At 34.3% G+C, this 12,476-nt stretch overlaps 1 protein-coding gene across 2 annotated transcripts in view; it reads left to right on the top strand.

Annotated features, from left to right (window-relative positions):
• The window catches only part of bbx (bobby sox), a 40,920-nt gene that overhangs the window by 24,406 nt on the left and 4,038 nt on the right, over positions 1-12,476 (top strand). For both annotated transcript variants that reach the window (XM_070645127.1, XM_070645126.1), the window contains 2 exons: positions 4,309-5,391; positions 5,635-5,716. In XM_070645127.1, coding sequence (XP_070501228.1) covers positions 4,715-5,391; positions 5,635-5,716 — 759 coding nt within the window. In that variant the 5' untranslated portion in view covers positions 4,309-4,714. The remainder of the gene's footprint in view (positions 1-4,308; positions 5,392-5,634; positions 5,717-12,476) is intronic.

Below are 12,476 nucleotides of genomic sequence, written 5' to 3' on the forward strand. Positions count from 1 at the left end.
TCTCACTCTGACTTTACCCAATATGTCTGATGAATCTTCAATTCTAGTACACGACCTTAAAAAGTTTATTATTTACTCATGGCCCGGATATTCGTTGAGGATTTTTCCTCTTGTATTTGCTCATCTTTTTTCAAATAAAAGTGAAAAGAGCGGAAGATGAAGAAAAAGAAAGTTTATATGGGAAAGAAAAAAAAAATGTGCGAAATTATAAACCAAACTGAAAAGTTTTAGACCCGAACAGCACAGATGAAGTGGATTTTTGGTTTTTGACATGAAAATGGGTCTAAATGGGTAGTGACGGATAACATGGAAATGGGATGAACTGCATGTCGAGTGCGCCATATGCAAGGTACACCGTGGGACAAGAATGTGTGGACAAAACTGCGTTAGGACACCCTTGTGTCTTGCTGTCAATTCAGTGACGGAGGAGTAGCCCAATGACTATGTTGTATAGCTCGGGCCAGGCACTCTTCATGAATTCGCAATTACTTAATTTCTTTTTTAATCTAAAAAGTACTTTTTAATTTGGAAATAAATTCGATGTAAATAATTCTTTCATCGCTAATTCATTAAATGTTTGCTTACTAAAGTAGCATCACGTGAAATTAATTAACACTAGCTAAAAATAGACACGATGTTTTCAATGATAATTGAAGGAATTCTCAGCAGAGGGGAATTTTTTTTCTGTTCTGATAAATAACTTTAAATTTTTGTGCAAAATGCCTTGATTTTTTATCGTCCGACCTCGAATGTTTTCAAACTATTTAATTAATGGTAATTAACCCATATTTACTAGATTCCAATCAAAATTCCAATATTTTATTAATTTAACTCTCGATCATAAATTTGATTTATTTTCAAAAATCTCTGACTACATGCTTTATGCTAATTTTATTTCCTTAATATCTCATTTGGAGTCGTTATCACTACAATGTTATTTATATGCTCATGTAGCAATAATTTTTACAGTCACTAGATGGATTGTCTAACTTACATGCATGTATGTATAATTTATACATGAGAGCAATGATGTATGTGGATTTTATTTTATATGCGTTACGAGCATAAAATATATTACAACAGTCATTACAGTTATCTATGTTTTCTGTGAATATGTGTGTTGTGACTTTGTTGTCAGGATGTTTGGATGTAAGGGATTGTACTCATTTATGGTGTCTTAGAGTTTGTACTAAACTGAAAGGACAAAGATGCGTTTATGACAAGCTAATGTCCAGTTTGTGATGAGTTCAAGTTGATTGCAAGTTAATGCCCAGTTGATGACTAGTTCTAACATTTGTCCACTCGGGTAAGCACTTCTTCCATCGGTAGACAGGCTTTCATTTGACTAATTATGTGTCTAGTTCTAGGGACTATAAATGGCGATTAGGCCTTTCTTTAGACAAAATTAGACCCTACACCTAAAAATACAGCTAGTCAAAGATAATTCTGTACATTCAGGTCCTATATCCTCACTTTACCTTAGACGTTTTAAGTAGACGAACCCTACAATCTATAAATTTGAAATTTTACTATTAAGGCACAGTATTCAAGCTTATCTGTCCATCATAGGGCATTATAAATCTCAATCAATCATTCAATCACATTTTACAGAAATGGCCCATCCAGTGCAACTCAGGCCTAGAACACTCTAAATTATAGACCACTTCTAATTTTCCGTCCAAACAAATCCGCTTCAACACTCATAAAATTGCAATCTATGCCACTGATAAGACATTATGCTAAGCAAATGTGTTATATACTAAACAAGAAGCACAATAACTTCATTCATTTGAATTTATCTGTAAATTTCCATTCAGAGATATGCATAACGCTCATACTTATCTCAACTGCACCAAAATAACTTATGATTTATGATTATTATCGTATGATTAGAAGTGATAGAAATATAGTTACTTCCTACACAATCTTAGGGTGTAGATAGTAAATATGCAGGGTTTAAATATTGTCAAATTGTTCTCAGAAGCCACATGGTGAAGAAATAGCAAGCATCTGGCAACAGGAGTGAGGACAGATTGCATCGAATCTAGTTATGACTGGCCTTGATTTGGAATTGGATTCTGAACACTTTCTACTTTCTTGTGCGTTCCTAGTACATAATTTGTAACTGACGTCACTGAGCCTTTAAGCACAATAATCTGTCAATTTAAAGTTCGAATGAGCACGAAAGGATTGAATCACATTTTCTAGACTAAAATAATATTCCGTCTTGAATGAATTGTTATTTTAATGTTTGTCAAAATCGTAGACGTCATCCATTTTAAATATCTATTAGAATCTAGACAAAATGCTACTCATTTTGTCTGATTCGTAATGAGAATCACATTCGCAATGAAGCCTGAGCATTCGGGTTATGAATTCCAAAAACCTTTTCAAACTACGTCACAGAACCTTACTAAGCACAGTCATCTGTCAATTTGTAGTATCGTATGAGATGTACAAAAGGATTGACTCATCATTTACTTAATAGACTCTAAAATAATAATCAATATTATTTATGAATGAATTGTTATTTTAATGCTAGTCAGAATCGATTAAGCATATTGATGACATTTTAAAAATCTATTAGAATCTAGACAAAATGCTATTCATTCCAATGCTAATGATGACAGTTTTATGAATCACATTCGCAATAGAAAGCTTGAGCATTTTTTTATGAATTAAAAATCATTTTTTTACAGTGTTGATTTCATAATCTCAAAATATCTCAAATTATCCACACATTATCTCACATCTCTCTTTTGTACATTGTTCATACTCGAGTCTAAGTTGATTGAAATTGATTTATATGTGTGCATTTCCATTTCAATAGATTTTCATTCAATGTTTAATGCCTCGTTAAATAACATTAATTTTTTTCGTTGCCAAATGAGCAGAGCATACACGATGTATGTATAACAAGTGGCAAATAAACTACTGCCTAGTCAATTAATTCAATAATCTAGATTATTGCGATATGAATTTTAATTTGAAATTTTGAGTTAGAAGAAGCCCTGCGGGTTGAAAAATGGGAAACAATAAATAAACTAGTGTGGATGTGGTCACACGTGACCGACGAAAGCGCATTTTTGACTTACGTACAGATGGGAGGTTAGACTGACAAACAGACAGACAGACGGACTGACTGACAGACAGACGGACTGACAGACAGACGGACTGACAGACAGACGGACTGACAGACAGACGGACTGACAGACAGACGGACTGACAGACAGACGGACTGACAGACAGACGGACTGACAGACAGACGGACTGACAGACAGACGGACTGACAGACAGACGGACTGACAGACAGACGGACAGATGGATGGACAGACGGACAAAAGCGAACAATTCCATACAGGAAAATACTCTAAAAACTTACCCATGGGAGATTCGGACATGAAAGAAAATGATTATGATAATAATTGATGTTCGTTGAAGGCACGAAATTTGTACATGACCTGGCGACTAATCATATCTGTGTATCCGTATGGAATATAAAATTTCGAGCTCAAAAACCTTTTGATTTTATTGATGACAATATTGTTAACTGTTGGACGTGCTAATATGAGTCAATATTTGATAATATGACTGTTGATCTTTTGGTTTACTTTCTTTGTTTGAACAAAAGTTGCACAACTTCTTTGTAGTGTAAATGTCGTAAAAAGTTGTGCAATTTTTGTGAAACCTGTGACAAAGGGGTTTATAAGGGGGAAGTTGAGAAACGATTTTTTAGACAGGGGAGTTATAGATTCCAACTGTTGTACAAATTGGTTAATGATTTTTCAGCACTAGACGTGACACCAAAATTGCAAAACTTAAGTCGATTTTGTGTCTTTTCGAATCTTGGAACCATACCAGTCATGAGAGCTTAGCATCTATTTGTGCTATTCGGGATAGTGTCCAATCCATGGAAATTGATGAATATTTAACCTCGTTAAGAACTCTGATAAAGAAAACCTTTATAAGCTCCACCTAGCTTGAAGTTTACTTGAATTTTGGAAGGATAGGATGCTCATTCTTCGTTTTAAGGCATTGCAAATTATTGATCATTTGTATGTTTTTTTTACAAATCCCTACAAAATCAATTAATTGTACGGTTTTTGCCTGTCAAAGGTGCCTGTTTTGCAATTCTATGCTAGAGTACGCTGAGGTACGCTAACGAAGCGATTCTCCCTAAACACTATTTTGTGCTGCTCGGCACACAATTTAAAATCATGACTCAAAACATTACATCCCACAAAACATTCAATTAACTAAGCAATAATCATTAATTTGACATTTTTCTTTCATCTCTTCTAATTACAGATACTTGAAGTCAACATACAGCATAAAAAACAGTAAAAGTGATAGTCAGCAATCAAGTGTAGTCAGAAAATTGAAAAAAAACAAGCAAAGTTCAAAAATAATTGCTTATGAAATGCCACCATAATTACCTCGCAATCAACTCGATTTTTTTTTTGTTTCATTTCTTTAATTTTTTTAAGTCTTCTTCCTTGTTATTTATGAAAAGCACATAACAAATCTTCAAGAAAAAACAATTTTTCGTTAATTTTTTGCGTTGATTTTTAATTTTGTTGTTGAAATTTTCAAAAGTGAAAAAAAAAATTTGAAAAAATTTTAAATGATTTAGTCACAAATAAACCGCACGAGGATAGAGAGTAAAAGAGATAGACACATAAATACACAAAAAGAAAAAAATATAAAAAGAAAAATGTTGAGTAATATGAATCAACAAGCGATGGATACATCCATACTGTATTATAATAGTCATACAACCAAAAATACAACCACATCTAGTAATAATAATAATAATAAAAATGATAATTCAAATGAATTTTCAATTTATCGTCCCGATGTGGACTTTTCAATCAACTATGAGCCTGTTGGCCAAACAAAAACTGAATGTACGCGTCTTGTAAATGATGCCAAAGATTCTGTAAAAGTTGATATTGTACGTATTTCAACTGGTGAAAATTCATCATCAACAGCAACAACACTTTTACAGAATGGTGATGTTAATGGACGTAGGGCTGTGATGATGTCATATGGAAATGAATATCCAACAAATCTTCACAATTATTCGAAAGTGCCAGATATGATGATGATGATGAATGATAGCGATAGAAATAATAATAAAAATAATAATGATAATACTAATCATAATAGTAATGACAGTAGTAGTAGAGATGTTGCATCAAGTGACATTGAGGATGATAATGATAATGATAATGTTGAGAGTCGAAGTCGAGATGATAATAATAATGCAAGCAATAAAACAGATGATAGAAAACCAGAACATCATGTTCGTCGACCAATGAATGCCTTTTTAATCTTTTGCAAGCGACATCGTGCACTTGTTCGTGAGAAATATCCAAATCTTGAAAATCGGTGAGTATTAGGCTTTGTCCTGAGTGACACAAATGAAGAAGGTTCCGCTGAAAGTTCCGCCAGTTTTTAGCCATTTTGACAACATTTGGGCTGCATATTGCTCTCAAGAAAAGAGGTTAAGCGGAACCATGGCGGAACCATGGCGGAACCATGACGGAACCATGGCGGAACCTTCTTAATTTACATCACTCAAATATTCAATCTGTTCCATAATTTATTAATCAATTTATTTTTTTCATGCAGTTCAATTACAAAAATTCTCGGTGATTGGTGGGCATTTTTACCTAATGAAGACAAATTACCGTACAAAGATTTGGCAAAAAATGTAAGTGGACATTAATATTATTATTATATTATATCTTATGCACACAAATTATGGAGTATAAAATTAATTAAATATATTCGCAAATGTCCGTGACATTGAAACTTTTGATTTGGAATGTCATATAAGGTTGCAGACAATCAAATGAGTTTGAGTGTCATTAGAGTGTAAATTCAACTTTCAGTTGATAATATGCATAATCTGTAATCCAGAGAATTGAAAAGCAAGGTGATAATATGTCAATAATCCATAATCCAGAGAACTGATAACCAAGGTGATTACGTACATCAAGGCTCAGACTAAGAGCATATCCAAAAAGGGAAGGGTAGATTGTATTTTCATAAGGAAAAACCTTGATACATTTAAGAATTATGTTTGAAAATGGTTGCGGATAACAAGTAGCAGTGGCGTAGGGACCCACTGATTCTACCAACCCGGGCTCAATTCCAGAGAAAGTCTAGTTGAATTTTGGTGCTTTTTCGCTACTTCAGCTAGGTTTGCGTGATTTGCGACACACTAGCAAATCTAACACCAAGCCGGCATGACCCTGTCAAGCTGCCGAATCAAATTCGAAGCAAACGTGTTGTTGTTTTTGTTGTTGTTGTATATGAAAATCAGAATAGTATTTATGACCAACCTAAACTCGAAGCTGATCTACTGCATGTCTTACCACTCCATTACGCTCAAACTTCCAATAAGTGAATGAACCTTGACTTCCAAAGCTTATCATAAAAAACCCAATCAAATGTACATTCACCCATTTGTAAAATCCTTCAATTAAGGTGAACAAAAATGATGTATCACTTATTAATGGACTGAATCATCCTGTTTCATTTGTAATACAATAAAACGTTGTTTCATTAATCATTGTCTTACTGACTTACTGTAAATGAGCGTAAGTTAGTAGCACTTTGGATTTTTATCGTGATGTAAAACACTGATTTGATGGATATTTTAAAAGGGGAAGTCGAAGTTGAGTATTTTGTATGGAGTCGAGATGAGTTTTGCATTCTGAATCTTAAAATTGATTGGAATTAAATGATGCATGTCAAAAATTAACTCAGAAGCTTGCACAATTGATGACCCAGACTAGGGTAATTTAACCAAACTCGGCTCCATGTTAGAGTCGGACTCCTGGTCAGATCAGTCAAACGAACCGCGATCTGAAGTCATATTGTTGTCTTTTCTGTGCTTTGCAAGTACTTACAGTCAAATTTCATTGATCAGAGTTCGAATTTGATTCGAATTTTGTACGGAAATGCCAACTCAAGTCGACTCAACTCCATACAAAATTCGAGACAATTTCAAGCTATGCATTTAAGATCCCACGAAGTTATCAGTCTAGAATATTACAAAAATATTTTAAATTCACCGCAATTTGTCTCCTGAACTGTGACACATTCATGCACATCTTTGCAATCTGCATTAATTTTATATTCAGTCACACATGAGTGAATTTTCACATCAAGGTCAATCATATGTGAGTTACAATGACACCAACACAATCAGACACAATCATATGCAAAATAGTAAAAATGCATGCACAGATGATGTGATTTGACTTTATAAAATTTTTCAAATAGTTTGCGGATATTTTTGCATTTTTTTACTCAACGAAAGTCTAATAAACTTTAGAAGTCATAAGAAGTAACGTTTTTATGCGGTTAGAAGTTCCCTCGACTTTCGCTTTTTTTTGCATGATATACGTGAACATTTATGGAATAAGGTTGAGTTCAGGGAGTTTTCAATGGAAATTTTCATTCGTATTATTCATTCCTTTCTGTGCTGAATAATTTCAAACCATCCGGGGAAGGAAATTCCATTCAACAATCATAAATACTGTTTTTAAGTCTGAATTTTCATTTGAGCTTCCCGATGAGAATTTTTTCCAAGTCTGAATGCTGACAATTTTGTAATTTTCCAAGAATTCGATAGCTTTATGCATGCATAAGGTTCAGCTTTTATAAATAATTCATTGAAATCAAGAAATTCTTTGAAATCAAAGCTCGATGTCCATTGTGAATTGTCAAATAAAGGTCAAAAAAAGGTGAACGTACAAAATTAATTCAAATCTCAATAAATGTTTTGCTGCAAAAATCTCCAACAGAATCTAATTCCGAAACGAAAATTTGCCACATCAGCACGTGTTACCGATAGTCACCTGCTGGGAGCATAAGCTATATTTGTTTTTGTACATGCATAATTTATCCTCAAAGCCAACTCAATGACATTTTTATTTTTTTTCTTGCCATTGCTTTATGTGAATAGTAAATCCTTGAACTACAAAGCATAAAATGAAAGAAAATAAAAAAATGGGAAGTTTGTAATCAATTTTGAATAGTATTTTTGCACGGTGTTGCACAGAGGTTGAAGTTGATTTAGATAAGTTTTCGTTCAATTATGTGGATAGTACCTGAATAGCACAAGTCGATTAAATGATTCAAAATCCAGCAATTGGCCTTCGTAACTCTGGCATCGTGGATTTAAACCAAATCCAGCACCAGCATAGGTTGAGTTTCTTTGGAGGAACATACAACTCAGGTGACAAATGACAAAAGGGTAACAAAAGTGACAAGCTTTGCTTTTTTTTCTGATTTGGTCACCTACAATTTCCAGCCATTTACCCTCTGATTCACAGTGAATCAATAGGAACTAATCATCATATGGCAGCCATTTGGATTTGTTTTTTTGTGTTATTGAAAGCTTTGGTGGAGCCGTGAAAGCTTCATGGCGGAGATTTCTTTTGTGTCGCTCGGGTAGATAGATTAGCCCAAAAGGAACACGGCGTGTCCAAGTCGGAAAATAATGTTCCAAATTCGGTTTGATTCTGGATTCGAGTTGGATTTGACCTACCAGACCTGGCCTGACCTGGCCTGACCTGGCCTGACCTAGGCACTATTCTCCTTCCATTTCACATCATGTGCCTTTCGGGCAACTTTTTAAAATACAATGCAACAATTTAAATAAATTGCTCTTCCATGCTTCTTCTTGACTTGAAAATTCAAATTAACAAATTATTCTATAAGGAACCATATCTAGATGGTACTATTCGACCCATTACTCAAAATTCTCTCAATAGCGTTCTGTGAAAAAACGGAAAATTTCAAATACGTCGAATACAAAAGAACAACAATTGCCATTTTTTCTTCTTATCGCTTTCTTTAAATCGTCGTAATACACTGAAAATTGCTTTCAATGCCAAGAAAATTTCAACATAATAATTTTTTAGTTTTTGTATATATTTTGCAAACAGTGAAAATAGAGTTTTATGACATCACGTAAAACCATATGCGATAATTATTTGTAGTTGAGTGAACTGACTGAGTAAGCGAATTAGTTTAAGTGCTATTAATATTTTGTAAGAGGAATTTAAATGATTTTTCATCATACATGTCTCAATTTCAACACATTCTGCAGAATTGCATGCAAATTATGCGGTGATTTGTGTATTGACTTTGAAACATTTTCTCAGAATTGATTCAAATTTTTATTTTTAATGAATTTCAATGTTTTTCTCATAAATTAATTGCTTTAATGTGTCGCTCTGATGATTTTTAGTGCATTTTTATTCCGTATAATGAGGTTTTTTTCATTTAGTTTGATTTACTGGGTTGAGCGATTTATTGAGTTGTTTTGTTTTGTTATGGAAGTTAACATGGCTGTGAATATTTTACCCGAGCGATACAATGTTGTGAACTGCATTATTCTTCGGATGGAGTCGTGGATCGGGTTGACATCAAATGGGAAGAAGTCGACTGTCAAGGTGTCTTGAGAGCAACTTCACGTTCTACCGTCAATGCGACGCCTTATCAGACAACTTCGCTGATCATACAGATCATGTGGCTCTCCATGGCCTCCCTTATAATGCCTAAAACTAGCTCTATCGCTGGTTCCTGCTTTCTAATTTCTGATTCTAAGCCTATGTCTATCAACAGCTTCCTTCCGTGAGTTCTTTGCAAGCCCACATGATATTTTGCCATTCATAATAATACCAATCCAATACCCAAAGGCGATCTCTTTTTCTGCAAGGAGCGACATGTACAACTATGTACAACTTGTGCTCAACGATGTAAACACGTTGTGCTGTTCGGGTTACTCTGTCTTGTTTTTATAACAATGTTTAATGAAGTGCTGGTATTGTGAGTGATTGACTTGATAGGTTGTCTACTGGATTCACATGAAATATTCTATTTAAATGTATTACATATTTTAAGAATATCTAATGAATAATTCTTAAAAGAGGTCGTCTGCTTAATGTGCAATGCAAAAAAGACAATCAGGGAGAATAAGGAGGAAGAAGGAGGGGCGAGACTGTTGTTTGAGTTTTGTTACATGGATCAGGAAAGGTGGGAGTAGGTAATGTAATAAGTGAACGATCTAATGGGGTAATTCACACTAATTACGAATGCTGAGTCTGAGAGGAAGCTCGTTATTTGAGGTTAGGGGTCGTTCACTTATTAAGTAATGACGTTGGGGTTCCTGGTCCGAAGAGGGGGTACCCCAATACTTATAAAGAACCTATCGATGTTAAGCAAGAGTTAGGTGGAAGAAGGGGTCCCAAAAACCGAATTCTCACTTTAACTAACCAGTGAACAACCCTTGACGTAATAAACAAATATAACCCATGTTTGAAACAAATCAAATCACTTACAATGTATGTTCAAGTTCTATGTAATAATCTCGAACATTAAATACAAAACATTTCAATTTTATAACATCTACAAACTGTATTTCAAAATAAATTGTAATGCAATATATTCCCCACTATATCATATTCTGATGAAATTAAATGACTTCCATAAAATCATGATATTCCATGTAAAGTCATTAGAATATTCAAAGTCATTCCAAATTCACATCAATATTAACTTCTTTTTCTGCTTTATCAATCAATTTCGATTTGTTATTCCAAGAATTTGTTTACCGAATATTCAGACATTATTCATGCACAATAATCTCATTAAAATGCTTCAAAATTTGACAATTCTTCTCCTTTTAATTTCATTTTCATTGATTTCATTTTATCCCATTATTCTCAATTGCACGTGTACGTCGTTGGCATCATAAAGACTCGCGTTTAAAGAAGAAGTAAACATCGGTGATGCCACAAAAAAAAAAATCAGTCACAATAAAAAAGTTTAATTTCAAGACATTTGAAAACGTTTATCACATGTTCTCAACTACATGTGCAAAAATAAAAATGAAAACATTTGGATATAAAAATAGAATTGAGAAAGAAGACAAAAAATAACAATTGAAAAATTATAAAGTGTGGGATGGACTGAAGACATCAAAATGTAACGCATTTTCGAATGACTAACTTTGATTTTATGGGATTCTTAATATTTCCTATACAGCGCAATTCAGTTGATCGATCTAAAATGGTACATGGCATGGTATGGTGCATGGCATGGTGCATGGCATGGCTTGGCATGGTGCATGGCATGGCTTGACATGGTGCATGGCATGGCTTGGCATGGTGCATGACATGGCTTGGCATGGTGCATGGTCTGACCTTGCATGTTAAATGGCCAGACTTGGCATGGTGCATGGCCTGACCTGGCATGGTGCATGACCTGACCTGGCATGGTGCATGACCTGACCTGGCATTGTCAATTAGTCCTACTAGACTTTCTACAAAATCCGTCTCAACTTCAATCTCTGCTCTTAAGTTTTCCTGATAAAAATACAAAACCATCGGTCCAAATCTATAAATAAATTTTTATGGAATGAAGCAAGTTCTCTGATAATAAAAGTTAATGAAACAGCAAAGCCAACTGTATTTAGGATGAAAATAAACGGAAGATAAGAATATATAAAAATATTTATGTGTGACCCATATTGCGGTTTTTGTGTTTTTTGTTTTGCTTTATTGTTTTTATGTTATTTCTCACAAGTTCTGTTGAATTTATACTTTGTATTATATTTCCAATAAATTTTCAGAAGGTTATATCCATATGAAATGGATTAATATTAAATTGATTAAATTAAAACTCTGCGTGTCATTAAGTAAAGTTTTGCAACTGCATACTGTGAATTGAGGGCAAAAAAACTAAATAATTATTATTCAAGTTTAACAGGTGAACGGAGTTTAATGCGATAATTGTAATATAAAAAGGTTAACGTCTATCTATGTGTAAAGAGGAAATAATTTAAAGGGGCCGTTTGCTTATTATGTGACGTTAAATGTTTTAGACCCCACGTCCTCTTCACTTTGTAACATTTTTTGACCGATTCTTTTGTATCCAAAAGGTTCACGTAAGGTTCACGCCTAAGGGACCCCTTTATTTCCATATAGAACACCTTTGTATCCATAAGAGGCCTCTTTGTGTCTCTAAAGGACCCCTTTGTACCCCTAAAGGACTCTTTGTATCCGTTATAAGGGATTCTTAAGGCCTGGGGGACTCTTTTATACTTTCAAGGCGCCCTGTTGCATCCTTTGCAAATTTAAGGGACCCCTTTACATAACCAAAAGAAACATGCATCCCTAAGGGTCCCCTGCACTTCTAAGGGACCCCTGCATTCCTAAGGGTATCTATTGCATAATTAAGGGTCTTTATTTCATCACTTAAAGACCCTTTGTGCATCCCTAAGAGGCCCTTTTTGTATCTTTAAGGGACCCTGTTTTGTTTCCCTAAGGGATCCCTTTGTACTCCTAGGGGGACCCTCTTTATATCCCTAAGGGACTCCTTTGTTCCCTTGAGAAATCTCTTTGCATTCCTAACGAACCCTTCCGCTTCCCTAAGCGACCGTCCACTTAATA

This window comes from Chironomus tepperi, unplaced genomic scaffold (genome assembly GCF_022539635.2).
Source record: "Chironomus tepperi strain 1889 unplaced genomic scaffold, CSIRO-AGI_Ctep_v1 contig_351, whole genome shotgun sequence".
NCBI lineage: Eukaryota > Metazoa > Arthropoda > Insecta > Diptera > Chironomidae > Chironomus > Chironomus tepperi.